Genomic DNA, 18,666 nt, shown 5'->3' on the forward strand with positions numbered 1-18,666 from the left:
AATGCTCCATAACTTACAATCAGGAAATAACTTGAGCTCTCATTTCCTTTGAAAGAGGCTTTAAAAATTCACTCTACAGTATTAAGCCTAGATGTTTAAAAAAAAAGTCGAGGGAGGAACTTATTTCCAAAAAAGAAGTAAATCAGGAAGTATTGCGCTAAAACAGCATCTTTCTCACAAGGAGACACGTTTCTCATCTCAGTGGTCTGCCTGTCGCCACCTCCCTGTCCTGGCAAAGCTGTCTTCTGTCCAAAGCCCTTGGCTTTCTTCCTCTTGCTTCTGAGTCTTTGTTCACGCCATTTTCTCTGAATAAAATGTTTTTCTTACCATTACAGCTTAGGGCTCCTTTGTCAGGCTGTCATTGCTAATGCCTCACGTGCAGCAGTTCCTTTGACAAGCTCCAACCTGGGGAACCTGGAGAAATTTAGGGAAGATGAAGATATCCTTGGATATCTGTTGTCTAGGTGATAGCTACATTTAAAAGGTAAGGACACCTCTCTGAGACCCCCTGATCTCAACGTAGGAGTGGGCATAACTGGTGAGGCCCAAAGAAGGGGGCTTTTTGTGTCTCCCTTCTACAACATTCCTGCATATCTACAGGTCTAGCCATAATACTGGGCCTCTAACTTCCTACTCCACTCTCCCATCTTCTCTCTAAAACTTGCCCCATTCCTTTATTCCAAACGTATCATCTTCATGAAGCTTAACCTCTTAGAGTCATTTCTGTGATCCCCCTGCTGCCATTCTTTAACAAACATGGACACCTCATAACTTTGTGACATTAATTTGATAGTTGCTTGCTTATATGGAAAAGAGTATACTGCTCTGGAAATAGTACTAGACTCCTCAGAGGATCTAGAGTCAGGACTGGCTGTCTCATTTCTGAGCAAGAGACCCTGAGCAAGTCTCTCTTAACCCCCTCCCTATTGGAAGGTAAACTCATCGGGGTGCTGGAGCCAGTATGTTCTGGCTCACAAAATCTGATTGTTAAATTTTCGGTAGTATTGTGAGCTTTGGAAATAATTATCCAAGTATCAGAATATTCCATTTTATTTCCTGCTCTCTTATTATGTTAAAATACACATAACATAACGTTTATAATTTTAACGATTTTTAAGTCTACACTTGAGTGTCATTAAGTACATTCACATTGTTGTGCAACCATCAACACAATCCATCTACAGAACCTTTCCATCATCTCCAACTGGAACTCTGTATCCATTAAACAATAATTTCCCTTCTCCTCTCCCCTGAGCCCCTGGTAACTGATAATCTACTTTCTGTTGCTATGAATTTGACTACTCTAGGTACCTCATGGAATCATACAATACTTGTCCTTTTGTGTCTGGTTTATTTCACATAGCATAATGTTTTCAAGGTTTATCTGTGCTGTAACATGTATCAGAATTTCATTCCTTTTTAAGGCTAAATAATTCCATTGTGTATATATACCATATTTATCCATTCATTCTTTGATGGACATTTTGGGTTGTTTCCTTTTGTGAGTTGGTAAAAAACTCAAATTATTAAAAATTAAATTATGTAAATGTAAAATTAAGTTATATGAACAACATAATAAACACTCAAAACTCATCATTTGTGATTAGCATAAAATTGGTCACGGGAGGAGTATTTACAGTACAGAAATCAGCAAACACTACAAATCAGAGTTTGATTTATTGTTTTGTTGATTGTCTAAACTTAAAGTGATGGAGAAAATGTTAGTAATTCATTGTCTATGGCTGTTGTGCATGCACAGAAAAAGCTGAGAAAATACTCTTCTAATATTTGAAAACTATGAACTTAGCAAAGAAGTCACTCATATTACTGAGAAGTCACTCATATAGAGTTCCAACATGTGGCTTTGTTATTTTACTTTTATCTGATTTGTTAAAGGAAAATACTAATTCATACACTCATGGTGAACCTACACTCAGAGACCAGCTGTTAAGTATTTACAAACACACCACTGAGTAAGCTCCGTAAGTGCAGGAACTTTGTCTTGTTCATCACTATAAACATGGTGCCCAGAAAAGTGCCTGGCTTGTTGAATAGATGCAGACACAACTTCTTAGTGTCTCCATTTCTCTTCTGTAAATTGAGGGCATTGTACCTACGCTGCTCTTACACTGGTGTGAGGGAAGAGTGAGGTGATAGTAAAGATGAAAGAGCTTTAAAAGAAACAGCACTAAACAGGTGTAAAGTGGTGTTATTAAGATACGTTGTAATATTCAAATATATGGTGATGGAAGGAGAACTGACCCTGGGTGGTGAGCACACAGTGTGATTTATAGATTAGAGAATCATAAACCGGAAATCTATGTAACTTTACTAACCATTGTCACCCCAATAAACTTTAATTTAAAAAGATGATATACTATATATTGAATATATATGTGTGTGTGTGTGTGTGTGTGTGTGTATATATATATTCATATGTTGGTTGGTTAAAAGACTCTTAATGAAATAAGGATTTTTATATAGATTACTAGCTTCATCCAAAGAAAATATATATTCGTTTTATTTCTTTAAATAATTGGCAGTCTTTTCTTTTGCCTAATTCAAATTCTAGGTGCCCTTGAAAATACCAGAGAAATATATTCCTTTCACTGAAAGGGTTTATAATCTGCTTATAATGATAACTTACATGAAACATTTAGAAAGCAAAAAAAAAATTAGGTGGCAAATATTTGGTATTAGACACTCTGGCAAGGATTATGTTTGTTCCTTTTTTTTCTTAGTAAGATACAGAGCTATTTTGGCTAGCTTTTCTGGTTATAAAAACGCTTCTTCTAATGCCTTTAAAGTAGCATAGATTTTTCTTGTCCAGGGCATCTTGGATGGTGGTGTTAGAGCGTCATCAGTAAGCATTTACTAGATAATTGCTGTGTGCACTCACTGTGCTAATCAGAATGTCAGCTCTACAGTTTATAAAGTTGGATGAAATATGGCCTGTTAGAGAAAAAATAGACAAGCATAGATGCATTAGAAATGTATATCCACATCAACTATTAGCCATCTCTCTGCCTCTTAACTGTCTTACTTCACCGAAAATTATATCCCTGGAATAAATTGTCTATGTCAATAAGAACAAAACATGGGGGAATGAAGGGACAGTGCTGGCTTGGGATTTATAGGGCAAAAGACTATTGAACCATACGAGATAAAAGAAGAGGAAAGGAAAGGATTCGGGCTGTAGAAGCCAGGGCTTTCTCCTCTCACGCTGTGTACGTTGTCTCATCCTTTATAGTCAGACTAGGATCCTTAGGGGCGCAGCCTCTGACTCGCGTGCTGTGGGCTTGGTCTTAAGTGCATGGTTTAAGAAGTTAGTGACATCCAGAGGGGTAGTAGATTGGGGGAGGGAGTTATCACTGTGTGAGGGACATACATGATAAATGTCTAACTATTACATTGTTTTGTACATCTGAAACTAATAATAAAAAAAAATACCAAAAAAAAAGAAGTTAGTGACAGAACATTTTTCATGATTATGCCCCAAGGTGGTATTCTTTCTTTTCAAGGCTCCATATGCATAGATCCTATCAGATTTTCTTGCTGAGAGTAATTACCCACATGCCTCACCTTAATCAAACTGTTCCTCATCACTTTATACAGATAGCCATTAAGGGTCGCTCCACACCTTATTGGAGGAGTTGACCCTCCCCATGTTTAATATTTAATCCCACTGAGACATGGTACAAGCAGATCTGTGTTTACTGCTTAACTGTTCCTTTGTGACAACAATGATATATTTATATATTCCATTTGTATTAACTTTCGTGAAACGTGCCTTTTGAAGTTTATTTCCATTAAGCCACAAAGTCTCATATCTTGATCTAAACCATATATTAAATACTTGGATGGCAGCCTGTGCTTTGAATAGATAGTTCAAGTAGATAACATTAACTTAAATAATCCTGCCACCTAATATGTTCTCAGATAAAATATTGATTTAAATGCTAATAGATATGGGCAGGGTTCCATTTTCTTACTGCTCTTTCCTTATACACAAAAATGGATGAATATTTGGCCTTTCCGAGACACTGGGAGCTGGAGACTGCAGCAGGCTTTGAAAGCTATTTAACGTCCCCAGGTCTTCATGCTATTATGAGTGACTTGCCCAAATCTGCATGTGCTAATTGATTTATAGTATACCCTATTTATGATCCACACTGATTAATAAATGAAATAAGTGGTCAAATGTAGCCATGAGGGGCAGCCAGTTAGCTCAGTTGTTTAGAGCGTGGTGCTCCTAACAAGGTTGCCGGTTCGACCCCCATGTGGGCCACTGCGAGCTGCACCCTCCACGACTAGATTGAAACAACTACTTAGCTTGGAGCTGATGGGTTCTGGAAAAACACACTTTTAAAAAAAAATGTAATCATGATAATAGAGTAGAATCTGAAAGGCCTTAACAGTTTACAAAATACTTGCTGATATATGACCTCGTTTGATTCTCAAAAATCCTGTGAAGTAGATAGAGCAGGTATTATCCCTTGCTTTCCAAGGCCACCCAGTTTATAAATAATGGAGCTACACTTGAACCCAAGTCTTTACACTTTAGGGCCTGTGCAGTGTCCGTAATACCTTGTTGTGTCTTTATCACCTATTTCAGGGTATAATGAAGAAATACATTTTTCTGCATGTAAAAATATTAACTACATAATAAGGATTATGATAGTTTCTTGATAAAATGCTTCATTGGCATAACAATTTTCTGCTACATTGCTTGGTTCTGTTGATCTAAATGTTCTAAGTAGTTTTAGTGATTTTTAGTGGTTTCCCACTCTGTGACCAGATCTGCCACATTTTGTCACTACTCAGGACTTGCAGATGTTGCTATTTAATGAAATTGCTCTGTAGCAGATGAGAGAACTGGGAGGACTGTTAGCATAATTGAATAACTGATAAGCAGCTTGGTTTTGAGGCAAAAGAGAGCAGTGCTTTTTTGGGTCCTATGAACTGGTGGGAAACCAAAGTGTTTAGTCTTTTCCATTAGAGACTCTCTGTAAACAGGGATTTTCTCCATATCTAGGCACTCCCTGGACCTGAATATTGTATTCTAAACCTTACTCTGTGCTCTAGCAAGATAATAAGAATAGTGCACATATAGATCAATCTTTCATTTACTTAAAAGGATCGTGCACTGAAGGAGGAAATGAAAGCTACTCTGATCCTTGAATCCTGGGCAAAGGCAAGCCATTCCGAAGTACACAGCCCTTCACTGTGACGTAACCGTTTTCATGTGACAAACATTTTCCCCTAGTGATGGCAAACAATGAAAGGAAGCGTGTAGAGTTGGCAGCCCAACGCTGAAGTTTGGGTCTCAAAAATTATTGCAAATTGTACACCACGGGTCCAAATGACGTTTGTCATTGGGCTGGGCAAAGACACTTCTGAAATTAGAAAGGCTGACCTATTTCACTTAGTGAAATGAGATGTATTCTTAATGGAACCCATTTTGAATAGTTGTTCTCAGGGCAGCACTGTCCAAAAAAGATTTTATATTCTTCCTGGTCATCAGAAGAAAACACTCTTAAAAATAGTCTCAGTAAGATTGCTTGGTTCTCATTGATCGCCTCATAGTTCCATTTTTTTAAATTCCTATTCCTAGGTGATGATTTGGCACAATTTTTTTCTTTTGAGGTGAAAACAGTAATCACAGGACAATTGAAGATAGTACTATGCTTTTTATTGATATTTAATAAACAGTACCCATCTTCTTTTCCTCTACTTAATCCTTAGGAAGGCCTAAGTTTTCAAGGTTGAGCATGTTTTTAATCATTACATGTATAATAACATGTAATCAACAACTTATAGGTGCTTGATATGTGTGTTTAGTTACCCCTTAGGAAGCCCTTGTATATCCCAGGCACTGTTACCTTATTTAATCCTCCTACCAACCCTGGGGGTAAGGATTCTTATCCCCATTTTACAGGGACACAGAGAGGTTAAATACCTCATCTGACATCATATAGCTAATACTGAGTTTTCCCGAAAATAAAATCAGGTCTTATATTAGTTTTTGCTCCATTAGGGCTTATTTTCAGGAGATGTCTTATTTTTCCATGTACAACAATCTGCATTTATTCAATTACAGTCATGTCGTCATCTTCTGGAACCTTGTCATAACGTAGTAAATGTATCCGTCTGGCTGAGATCTTAACTGGGGCTTATTTTCGGGGTAGGTCTTATTTTCAGGAAAACACGGTAAGTGGAGGACTGGGGCTTGAAACCAAAACGTCTGGCCCCAGGGTCGTTGCATTCAGTCACTATGCTATAGTGCTTTATATGTGGGTAAAAAGCCTCAGATGGGATTCCTCCAGAAGACTTCTTCCCTCAGGCTAATGCTGCGTGGGATTTTTTCTCCCCATCAAAACTGCAGTTACTTTCTTACCTAGATAGACCCCTTCCCACTCCAGTCTCTGTCCTCACCTGCTCCAATCAGGCTCGTGTTGACCGTGTAGCGATAGGATTGGCTGGATCGAACCTAATGACAGTCTCTGTTGAATGTGTCCCCAGACTCTCGCATCACTTTACCCTCTCATCATTCCCTTCCTTCCACCCCTCTAACTTTCTTTATAGGACTTCCCCAGTAGAAGTGAGAAAATGTCGAGGATAGCTGATGGTGAATTTGAGCTTTCGTTCAGAGCTGAGGTAGAGATTCTCATTCGGCCACCAAAGTTAGAGGATGAATCATGGGAGAGGTTGTTCCTTGCAACTAAGCTGGAACTCAGAGCACATTTTCCGAAAAGCATTTTTTATATATGCTAGTTTTTATTACTGATTTATTTTCAGACCAGCATAGGCCTGTACTTCATTTATTTGTAGATTCATTAAATCGTTTGTTCAGCAAACTTTTAAAGAGCACTGTGTGCCAGGTATTATATCAGGCACTAGGGAGACAAATCGCCACCACTGGCTGATGTTCACGACTGGTCTGCAGAATCTAACCATTACTTAATCATTAAATCTATGAGAAAATAAGTTACTGATTAACTTATTTCTTTAGGATTATACCTTTTTCATAACTTATTGCCAGAATGATCATCTTGACTTCAGGTATTTGAGAAAAGTTTAAAAGTTGTAAATGCAAACTCTTGCAAAACAAATTGACTTTTAAATATTAATGGGTGCTTTTTCATTTGAGAATGAACTTTTGAAAAACACAATAACTTGCCAGTAACCAATAGTGTTTTAGGTAAACCCAAAAGATTATGTTCAACCCAGATTAATTTATATACCCTGCAAGTGTACATCCTATTAATTGAGATCAGTGAGTAACTTTATGGCATATCCTGTAACTTTTTCCACTAACACTTGTCAACATCATATCTTTTCAGTGCAGATGTTTGGGAAGTTGGTCACCAAATTTGAAAGAGGCATATCAAAGAGTGTTACATTTTCTTTCATCTGTGAATAGACTGGTTAGCCTTATTTAATTTGGTAAGGAAACTTACCACTTAATGCTATTTTCTGCTACAGATTTGAAGTGGCTAAATACACGTATTCTACGATGGTTTCTCACTAAATGTAATTAGAATGTGTAACTTTGCAAAACCTGGAAGTGTCAAAAGAAAGATGCTATCTGCAGTCTCTAGGAAGATTTAGAATCTCTGCGGTACCCAGGAAGACTTTGGAAGTGTGCACGCACACGCTCATTTATTCACTGTTGCACATATACATACTTCTGGTGGCGCTGATGTCTGCCTACTCCACTTCTACTCCTGCTCCCCTGATGCTCTCTGTTATTTAAAGTCTCAAGATCCAAACCTATTGGTTCGTTAGGAGCAAGTCCAAGCCAGAATGAGTCTTCTGCTTCGAATGCTTCAGGCCTCTAGACTTCCGCATGAGCATCAGACTTCATTCTGCCTACCTGACTCCACCATGTGAAGCCTGTCTCCCTACCTGCTTTTCCTGCCCACCTCCATATAATCTTTTTTTTTTTTTTTTTTTTTTTTTTTTTAGAGATCTGAAGTGATTTTACTTTTATTTCCTTCACTTGAAGCCAATCATGAAATTTCACAGTGATTCTGGGGTGGGGGCGGAAGGAAGGCGGTGTTAAGGATCCTTGGGCTGTGGCCCAGATGGCCCAAGGAGGTGCAAGCAGGGCAGGCCTCACTGGGGCAGCTGGAGGAGCACCGACTGCCCGGCCGGCAGGTAGGTGATATTCCGAGACCGTGAGAGCTGGTATGCAATGTCCTCTGCGGCTTCCAGCTTGCGCAGCTCAATGAGGCCGTCGCCTGCAGTGGCAAGCGAGTTGGCGATCAGCTCAGCGGCCTTGGAATCGCCCTCGGCAGAGATGATGGCCGCCTTCTTCTGCTGCTCGGCCTTTTCCACCACAAATCTGGCCCTCTCCGCTTCCTGCTGGGCCACCTGTTTGGCTTCTACTGCTTCTGTGAACTCCTTCCCGAAGGTCAGATGCGTCAAGGACACGTCATCCAGGATGAGCCCGAAGGTTGCGGCTCGCTCTGTAAGGTCGTCGCTCACCTGTCTGGAAACCAGCTCTCTCTGGGTGATGAGTTCTCCAGCATCAAAGCGAGCCACCACCGACTTGAGGATCTCCGTCGTGATAGAGGGCAGCACTCGCTCGTCATAGTCCTCTCCGATGCTGGTGAAGATGCGGGGAAGCTGGCTAGTGACCGGCCGGAAAAGTATGCGCAGGGTGATGTTGACATTCTGTAAATCTTTGCTACCAGTGATTACTGGCACATTCCGTGGTCGAGAGCGGCAGTCAAAGATAATTGGTTTCTGTACCCAAGGGATGAGAAAGTGAGTCCCTTCCCCTACCACGATGTCCTGCACTCCACGGAACCGGTCAAAGATGACAGCTCTGTGCCCAGCGTCCACATTATACAAGGCAGAGTTCACCACGCCTCCTGCAACGGCTAAGGCCAAGCCGAACTTGCCAATGGACTCAAACACTTTGGCAGCCATGTCTCCTTCTGCTGGACCCACTCACACCTGCTTCCAGTCTGACCTCCACATCCCACCTCCATATAATCTTGCATGGACTTCCCAACCAACAGCCCGGGCTCCACCAAACACCAAGAACTGCTGCCGTGTTAAAATAACAGGCTCCATCCTGCATAACCAGTCCGTGTCCAGTTACTCCCCCTCACTTATCCTCCGCATTCAGGAAGCTGATTTCATAAGGGACTCCAACACCTGCATAGACATTTCTGCATTTACATCCTCACTCATCCTCTGGACTACTTTCTCTCTCTCTCTCCCTCTCCCTGTTCTATGAAAAACATCTTAATCCCACTTCTGTGTTGAATTTCCAATGATCTTCACCTTTTCCTAGTTTTCTATTTCACTTATAGACATTGCCACACCACCTGACACTAGTCAGGTGTTGTTCTTTTATTTTCTCATCTATGTCAGCCTTCACTCTTCTAATGAGATTATAAACTCTTGTGAGGCCAGAAACTATTTCAAATGCTTCTTTTGTGTTCCTTATTGTCTCTATCAATAATAAAGACTTATTTCAATAAGTGACCCTTGATAATAACATTCCAGTGACATAATAGAGGTACAATTTATTAAGCCTCTACAATATACTAGGTACCATATACATTATCCCATTTAGTCCTCACATCAACTCTATGAAATGAGAACTATTATTATATCCTTTTTTGCAGTAGATGCTATTGAAATCACATAACTAGTAGGTTGGTGCAAAAGTAATTGCGGTTTTTGCCATTTTTAACCCTTTAAACCGCAATTACTTTTGCACCAGCCCAATAAGTGGTAGAGGGGCAAGGATTTAAACCCAGGTCTGACTTTACAGCCCATGAAAATAAACTACTACATTTCATTGCTCTTCAATATATCTGTGCCTGGGGAGCAAATTCTAGATAAGCAATAACCCTTTTAGGAGCCTGGGGATTCCTAGAGGGACTTATTCATTATATTTGTCAGTATCTGTTGAATCCTTAAAATGAAAAGGCTTTAGAAACTTGTGCATAGCAGTGAAAGTGGACAGATGGTGAGTTAAAGAAGCAAAAAGAAGAGGCAAGCAGTAAAGACAGCTGCCCACAAATATTAATTAACCCAATTGTTCCCTCTTTAACCCTTGAGCTTGAAACCCAATTTGTGATCTTAAGAAGTCTAGTAAAACTGTTCCTTGAGGCCCCACCAACATTTCCTCAAGTCCCACCCTCTTTGACCTTTGTGTAGCACTTCCCATTGTGAGCTCACACTCCCTGAGCCACTTTCCTCCTTTATTTTCTGTGACAGTCTGCTGATTCTCAGATTCTTGCTCTGACTATGCCTGTGGTTTCATTATCTGGCCCTTTTTCTCATCCTGTATGCAAGCATTCCCTAAGGTTCTGCCTTGACCCTCCTATAAACTCTCTCCCTGGCCTCATCCATTTTCATGGTGTCAGCTCTCATTTGTACGCAGAATACTCTCACATCCATAAGCTTCAGCAGCCCAGACCTCTCTCCAGGGCTTTAGTCCCACGTTTCCAACAGCTTGTCAGGTAGCTTCACTAGTACTTCAGTGTATCCAAAATCACACCTCATCTGTTTCTCTCAAGCCTCCTGTTTCTCTCCTGGGAACCCTATTCTTGAATGACATCTGTATTCTTCAAGTCACATTTGATTCATCGCTCTTGCTGATCCCCCAACAGTTAGTTGCCTAGAGCTGTTGATTCTATGTCCTAAATATCTGTTGGCTCTGTCCACAATTCCCGTTGCCTTTATTACTTTAGTGCTACCTGATTAATCTCTCCAGAGAACAGTTCTGATCATCTTCAATTCTTTATTTAAAATTTGCAAGTATGTAAAGTGTTAAGAAAAAAGGACAAAAAGAAAGAAGGAGAGCGGAAAGGAAGACTATGGAAGGGAAGGGAAAAGCATCCTTAGCTAGGTGCCCAAGACTCCAACATTCTTTCCTTCCTTTCTTGATCCACCAAGCATAATAGACCCCACTGTCACTCTCTCTACCTCTTCTAAACACTGATATCTGTATCTCTCTCACTTGCATTACAGTTAATATTGTTTTAGCTCTACTACTGTGTTTCCCTGAAAATAAGACCTAGTCGGACAGTCAGCTCTAATGCGTCTTTCAGAGCAAAAATTAATATAGGACCCGGTCTTATATAAGACCCGGTTTTATATTATAGTAAAATAAGACTGGGTCTTATATTAATTTTTGCTCCAAAAGACACATTACATCTGATTGTCCGGCTAGGTCTTATTTTTGGGGAAACATGGTATTAGAGATCATGGACTCTCATCTTGTTCACTTAGGACCCCAACACTGTGCTTTAACACCTGGTCGGTGCTCATGGAAGTTTTGTTTGTTTGTTTTAACATAGGTGAATGGAGTATGACTTAGACAACCCCTGTACTGAGTTACTGCCCTTTTCCCACCATGAAAAGTAAATGGAAGATTTCCCCATCGTATGCCTGTTTGGTTTACCCCCATTTTCTTTCTTTCTGTGTCTCAAATACCCCATCCTTTGTCAGCAGCATGGCTTGTGGAGTCTGATTTAGGGAAGAGGTTCTTGCAAGGCTTCATCTCTGAAGTTAGCCGTTACTGTGGTTGTATAGAGCTTCTGGTCACTGGTTATTTCTGGGAAACTTATTGTGTTCTCTAACAACTTGGGTCTTCTGCTGAGTGTCAGGTGGGGACAGAAGGTGACTTGCTGCCCCCGTGGGTGTTTCTGGTAGTTCATAGCTATGCCACCATGGTGGAACATTCCCTCAGCAGAACAGATGCAGCCAATTCCAGACATTGAATCTGTCCTCAACCATAGCCTAATCAATCTTCATGGATAGTTTTCTTCTAAATTGAAATGAATCTTTATGGCCAACATGGTACAGTATAGTACAATAAAAAATTCTAAATTGCTCTGAAGTTCAGGGTAGCCTCTATGCCCTAATTTATTCAGTTCCAGAAAGATACATCATAAATCCATGATGTTTATTCCTGGTCAGTGTTATTTGAATTTCTATCTCCTTTCTTATCCTGAAGAACTGAATTGAACAACTTAGAAAGGAACGTGAAGGTATCATTACCTGGAACCTACAGCAAGCTCTTTGCAGCCTGTACTTTGGGTCTCTCCCATTAGTTCCCAGAGGTACACAAAAGCCCCAAAGCCTCCAGGAGCCCCACGCCTCAAAAAAACCTCCATAAAAGTGAATTTTAACCTAAAAACGCTACAGAAAGCCAAAAGTTTTTCCCATCTTTAAGATTTCTTTCCCACTCCTACAAATATTCCGCCCCCAAATTTAATGATCACTTCATTGATTCTTATTCACTCTCTGAATCATTATCAATCCTTGATGTGCTACTGTGGCCCATCTCCTTAATAAGCATGATTAAATACGGGAAAATATTAACAATTGGGGAATGTAAGTGAAGGGAATACAGGAGTTCTTAACTACTATTGCAACATTTCTGTAAATCTGAAATTATTTCAAAACAAAAAATGGCAAAAAGGCATGGAGCTGTCAGGCAGGCTGCACTGTATTCTGGAGTTTGAGATAAAGATTTGGGCTGAAGATTAAAAATTAGGGGCCTATATATAAATGGCATTTAATGCTCTGAGACTTGGCAATATTACCAAGGGAATAAGTTTTGGAAAAATAGAACCAAGAACTGAGTCTTGGAACAATACGACATTACTTAACTCATCTCTCTCTCTCTCTCTCTCAATAATGTTCTCAACTTCACTTTTAGTCAGTTGTCCAAGGAAAAGAACTTGGGATTTGTTTAAAAGCAAGTTGTGAAGAGAGAAGAAACAGAGCTAACAGCCGAAAAATGGAACTATTGTGTATTTCCTATCTCCAGCATTTGATGACTCCAGCTCTTTTTTTTTTTCTTTCCCAGACGTTTTGGTGCCTGGTTGCCAGCAGGTTATCCACAGAGATTATCTGTGTTCTAGATAGTGAAGTCATCTTGCATGGCGAAGAGCAGCTGGATAGAAATAGGCCTGCTTATCTCACAGCAGGGCAGAACTTTGGGAGTGCAAACAGTCTTTTATTCAAATCATAGGCAAACTTCCCTGGTGCTAAAAGGAGCCCTCCTCTCAAGCTCATTTCATCAGTTTCCTGGTAGGAAGCAGCTGTGCTCCCACAGATAGAAACCCCTGGCTAGCCATAATTAGATCTAAAAGAGCACCCCTTGTTTTCCCTTTAGTGTGCACGCTGTAGTGTCTGCCAGTGCTAATGGCAGTGGGATTTGGGGGGTTGCACTTACAGTGAGTGAGCTACAGAGCATAATGGTGATGACACCCCCCTCACCAAGTTGGATCACATTTTCATTGCCTCTGATCCGTCTGTTTGTTTGAAACTAATTAATTGTCAGAGGTAGTGTGTAGTGTTGCCTCTAACTTTTAACAAGAAACTAGAAATAGATCGCTGTTCACCTTTATGGAGATTTGCCATCAGAGAACTCTGTCCTTCGATACCTTCACTGCGTTCTGGAAATTATTTCTTTACTCATCTTCTAGGAAGCATCATTCACTTCAACCAACTAATAATAAGTATATCTAAATCATATAGAGCACTTTGCAACTTACAGTCACTTGTACATCCATTATCTCATTTAATCTTGACAACAGAACTAAAAAGGAGATAGTCTTTTGTGGTTGACACTATGAGATAGTCTCATTTTGTAGAGAAAAGAACAAAGCTTAAGATCCTTTACCACCAGTAAGCAGCTGTGACTCTCTTTTCCTTGATGAATCAGTGAAGAAAGTACAGGAGTTTCCATATTGAACCAGTTGAGGAAATGTAACTATGCTAATCCCATTATCCAATAAAGTTTCTCCAGTGTGATGGTGGAAATACCTCACACTAAAGATAGGTAATTTTTCAAAGACATACCAGAGGAGTTGGGAGGTCTCAATCTCAAGAAGCTTGAAAATTTATCTTTTTTGTTGTAATTTGAAACCAACAGAAGTCAAATAGACTAAAATTGTTTCTTGCATGATGTGTGACCATTCTGTTTTTTCTGTGAAGAGTGGAGATAGAGGGGATATATTTTCTTGTCATCATTGGCAAGCATCTTCTAGATATAGGGAGAAAACTGTCACTGTTAGATTTCAACAATGTAAAGACTCATCTCTAGAAATCAAGTCCAGGGGGAAAAGTCACTCATTTTGGCAGCAATGCTACATCAAGAAAACTCAGGGGAAGGGAGACAATAGTCAAAGAGACAGTTTCTCATATGGAGAAAGACTAGGTTCTCTGGGCAGTTCTGGCATCCTAGGGTATTGTCAGGCACAGGAGGGAATGTGATGAACCACGAGAATGAGTTGGAAGGAATTGTGTCCTTTACAGCCTTACTGCAATAAGAATTGCTATTGATCTTGATCCATTCTCCTTTCCCAGAACCAGAAATATGTTTTCTTAAGAAATCTCAAGAGTGGTATGGGGTTGCGGAGAAGAATGGGCAGAAAATAAGGACAACAGTGAAGCTTGGTTTTAGAGACTTAGAGCAAAGATTCTGTGAAGCACAGCCGTTAGAGTGTTCTGCTCTGGGGGAAACCAGATAACACTTGAGAGTTACCCTCTGGCCTGTATTATCATAGGATCATTTTTCTTCTGGTGCCAGCAGCATTCTTCTGGTAAGGCAGGTCCCTGGGTCTCTCCCCTGAAAGTAGGGGCTCAATCCTCCTTTGTTTCCTTCTACCAATCATGACCAGAGCATATCCGAGCAGTGCTTGTTTGGGTTTGTACATTCTGGTTCGGTGGTTCTTACATCGGCCCCACTTTGGAACCATTGGCAGCTTTAAAGAAATACTGATGAATGTGTCCTTGTGTTTGAAGCTCCCCACATGATTCTAATGTATAACCATGGTTGACAATACTGTTCCAGAGCAGTGATTCTCAAACTTAGATGTGCAAATGAATTAGCTGAGGATCTTGTTAAAAAAGTGGTTTCTGGTTTCAGTAGATTCACAGTGGAGCCTGAGAGTCTGTATTTTTAACAAGTTATCAGATGATGTAGAACACCAGGAGAAACAAAAATTTACAACACTGGCTCTCAAACTCTGGCTACACAATACATTAAAACAATCACGTCGGGAGACTTCTGGAGTCCTATGCCACGTGTAAGGACCTTGGAAGTTGCCCCTCTTTCCTAACAAGTAAAAAGCTGAACAGACTGAAAAATCGACAACTCTTCTTGGATCCCAAAGAGAGGAGAGAACAGAGAGCAGACCACCTGCCCCAAGATTGGAGAGGTAGGTGAATACAGGAGCCACGGCTCGTTAGAACAAAGACTCACAAGCAACTGAATGGAAATTGCTAAGGGAACCGGTGTCGAGATAGGAAAACCCGAACTGTTATTGTTGAATTGCTGGAGGCTCCATGAGAACACCTCTGAGAGCTTAAAGCTCCAGGGGACCTCGTCATGGTAAGCCCCTCACGGGATTGTGAGATTTGCCACCAGGAGTTCCTCTAGGTTCCCACAGTAAATATCAGAGAAAATCCCTTTGCCCTTCTCGCAGGAAGAAGGGAAAAGGAACCATTTTGAAATATACCAGAGCACTCTGTTCTTTAAAAGGCAGACCCCCAAGAGGAACTGGGTGACCAGATCCTAATCGGAGAGGATGAGAAGCAACAGGAACTCTCATCCATTGCTAGTGGGAATGCAAAATGGTACAGCGATTTTGGAAGATAGTTTGGCAATTTCTTCCAAAACAAAACATACCCTTGCCATCTAATCCAGTAATCACACTCCTTGGTATTTACCCAGAGGAGCTGAAAACTTATGCCCAAGAAAAACCTGCAGTGGATGTTCATAACAGTATTGTTCATAATTGCCAAAACTTGGAAGCAACCAAGGTGTCCTTCAGTAGGTAAAGGGATAAACTGTGGTATAGCCAGACAATGGAATATTATTCAGTGCTAAAAATAAAGGAGCCATCAAGCCATGAAAAGACATGGAAGAAACTTAAATGCATATTACTAAATGAAAGAAGCTTATCTTGAAAGGCTACATACTATATGATTCCAACTATGTGACATTCTAGAAAACAGTATGGAAACAGTAAAAAGATAAGTAGTTGCCAAAGGTTAGGGGGGAGGGTGGGACGAATAGGCAGAGCACAGAGGAGTTTTTAGGGCAGTGAAACTACTGTATGATACGATAATGGTGGACACATGTCCATATACATTAGTCCAAACCCATCTAATGTAGAACACCCAGAGTGAACTGTGAACTTGAGTGATGGTGCTGGGCCAGTGTAAGTTCACCAGTTGTAACAGGTGTATCACGCTGGTGACAGACGTTAATGGAGGAGGCTGTCTGGGGGATGGTCAGGAAGTATATGGGAAAGCTCTGTACCTATCTCTCAGTTTTTCTGTGAAACTAAAACTGCTCTAAAAGAATAATGTGTGTGTGTGGGTGTGTTGTTTTTTTAAGTTTTTAAAAAATCACCTGGGAAACTTTAAAAATACACAAATGGTAATCGCTACCCAGACCTATTTAGTCAGAATCAATATGGAGATAGGGTCCAGGCATGAGGATTTTTTAGGCTCCTCTAGTGATTCCCATTGTGTAGCTAGTTTTGAGGACCTTGGTTCTAGATCCACACTGTACTAGCCTCTAACCACATGTGGGTATTTAAATTAAAATTAGACGAAAAATTCAGAGCCTCGGTTGCATTAGCCCCATTCCATCAAGCCATGAGAGGTGAATGGCTTCCTTATTAGATAATGCAGCTATAGAACATAGCCGTTAACACAGAAGGTTTTACTGGGCAATACTATAAAATCTAGAGCAACTCTATACAACAAATACAGAGGAGTTCTCTTATTTCTAAAATTGTTACATTCTGTTCTCTTAGTTAAAAACAATCAAATTTGATTTAAAAGGAGGCCAAATGATAGTAGTTACTGTTTTATTTCATTTCACAATATTTTCAGACAATCCTGTTCTCCTGTCCTCCTGGTAGAATCTTCTGTGAGCTTGTGAAAGAACAAATGGTTAATCAGTGTCTTTTGATAAGTAGAGATGCCTGTACCAGAAGTTGAAGCAAGTTTGTACACGTGTGATGGGAAGTAGGCTGAGACAGGCTCTTTGTTATACTCTAAAGTTGTTTGGTGACATGTATTTATTAATGTCAACATTAAATTTAAATGAAAAATTAAGTAATATTATTTTAAGCCTTTTTTTCTTTTAAGAATTCACAACTTTCCCCTCAAATAAATAATTGGTCATACTCAGGATGCCCAATCAAAATTGGATATTTTTGCTGTAGGGACAATTCTCAAGTCTGAAACTACAAGTCATATTAAAACAAAACTCACAACAATCTCCAATTAGAAGTCTGCTGAAAGAACAAATTTCAATTTTTGTGTGAGACTCATTAATGGAGAATATTTGTAGTCTCTATTTCTAAATCCAAATTTATAACTGAAAGAAATTTTCTATTCCCAGTAGTAGTTCTTTTTTAATGAAAGACGCTTTATCCTCAAGAAACTTATACTTGAAGAAGTTTCTGTGTCACATATACTTCATCTTGTTGGAAGTCAAGGTTTGGGTTTTGTCTATCACATTTCCCCCCTGGAAATCTAATAATTGGAAGAAAGATGCAGGACAGCACATTGTACTGGATGAGAAATTTAATTATTGAGCCATCTCCTGAAGAATACTAGAGTGAGTCTCAAGTTTAGCAGAGCTAATACATACACTCAGGTCAGAGAATGGGAGAATGCAGAACAGGTCGGAGCCCTTTGTAAAAACCGAGAATTCCCTCATTTGGCAGGCCCAATCATTCTTAATGGAGAAAAGATTATGGATTTCTTCTGGCAACAATTGCCTGGATTCTAGTTCAAGAATTGTCAGTACTAAAGAGAGCTCAAAAAGTCCAGATTTGTCCTCACTGGAAATGCCTTGTCCTGGGAGGGTGTTATGAAGCCTGGTTTGGCGATGAGCTTTTGTAATGGGCATCTGGAGCAGTGCTGGTCTGAGTGCATAAAATGGACCAGTCCCAGCACGTGGGGCTCATGCGTATGTCTGCACTGATGCTGTGGGAGCTAAACACGTTGAAGCCGCTGCAGCAGTCCCCAACATAGAGCCTCGGAAAGCAGAATTGTTCTGTAGCTTTGCTTTCCTATCAGAGTCGCACTCCGTAATCTAATGCCCTTTATCTGGGACAGACAGAGCTGAGGGTATAAAGCAAAGACCAATTTCAGTACAGTGCTCCGAAATAATTGGCAGCTTAGGGTAAGATCAAGTCCCACAATGGGGAAAATCATAGCATCTTAGCTCTGAAAGAGACCTTGAAAGGTCATACAGTCCATTTCCCATTGCCTGTCTTCAATACTTAAACCTTTCCAGATAAGAACTGATTCTACATTTCAGGCCTTCCAAAGAAAATTACTCAGTTCTCTGAAACATGTTCTGATATAATCGTACCTTTTTCACTGTTGGTACATTCATTCCTCAGTTAATCCAGATCCATCATATTGCAGTTAAAATTGTTTTTACTTATTCAGCCTTTAGTGGAGATGAGTAACGACTGGTCAGTATCCCTTATGCTCCTGTCACTGAAGATCAGCCCTAGTTAAACTACCACTTCAACCTTCTTTTTAGTGACAAAAATATCTGTTTCCTTAAATATCTTTCTAGAGTCTGTTTTTTTTCCGTTTTTCTTTTTGGCCTCTTATTATTCTTTCATCTTCTCCTTCAACTTCTCC

General features: G+C 40.1%; 2 protein-coding genes across 9 annotated transcripts in view; one reads left to right on the plus strand and one right to left on the minus strand.

Moving 5' to 3' along the window:
- The window catches only part of FRMD5 (FERM domain containing 5), a 271,287-nt gene that overhangs the window by 151,020 nt on the left and 101,601 nt on the right, over positions 1–18,666 (plus strand). The window contains exon 1 of one of the 8 annotated variants that reach the window (XM_033108815.1): positions 415–484. The exons of the other annotated variants lie outside the window; for them this stretch is intronic. The gene's annotated coding sequence lies outside the window, so the exon portion shown is untranslated. Of the gene's footprint in view, positions 1–414; positions 485–18,666 lie in introns of those variants that run through there. 8 annotated transcript variants of the gene reach the window in all.
- On the minus strand, positions 7,967–8,996 carry LOC117023719 (prohibitin). Its single transcript, XM_033108816.1, has one exon. It carries the CDS (start codon positions 8,935–8,937, stop codon positions 8,119–8,121), a length of 819 nt encoding a protein of 272 aa, XP_032964707.1. The 5' UTR covers positions 8,938–8,996; the 3' UTR covers positions 7,967–8,118.

Source organism: Rhinolophus ferrumequinum, chromosome 6, assembly GCF_004115265.2.
Source record: "Rhinolophus ferrumequinum isolate MPI-CBG mRhiFer1 chromosome 6, mRhiFer1_v1.p, whole genome shotgun sequence".
In the NCBI taxonomy this organism is placed as follows: domain Eukaryota; kingdom Metazoa; phylum Chordata; class Mammalia; order Chiroptera; family Rhinolophidae; genus Rhinolophus; species Rhinolophus ferrumequinum.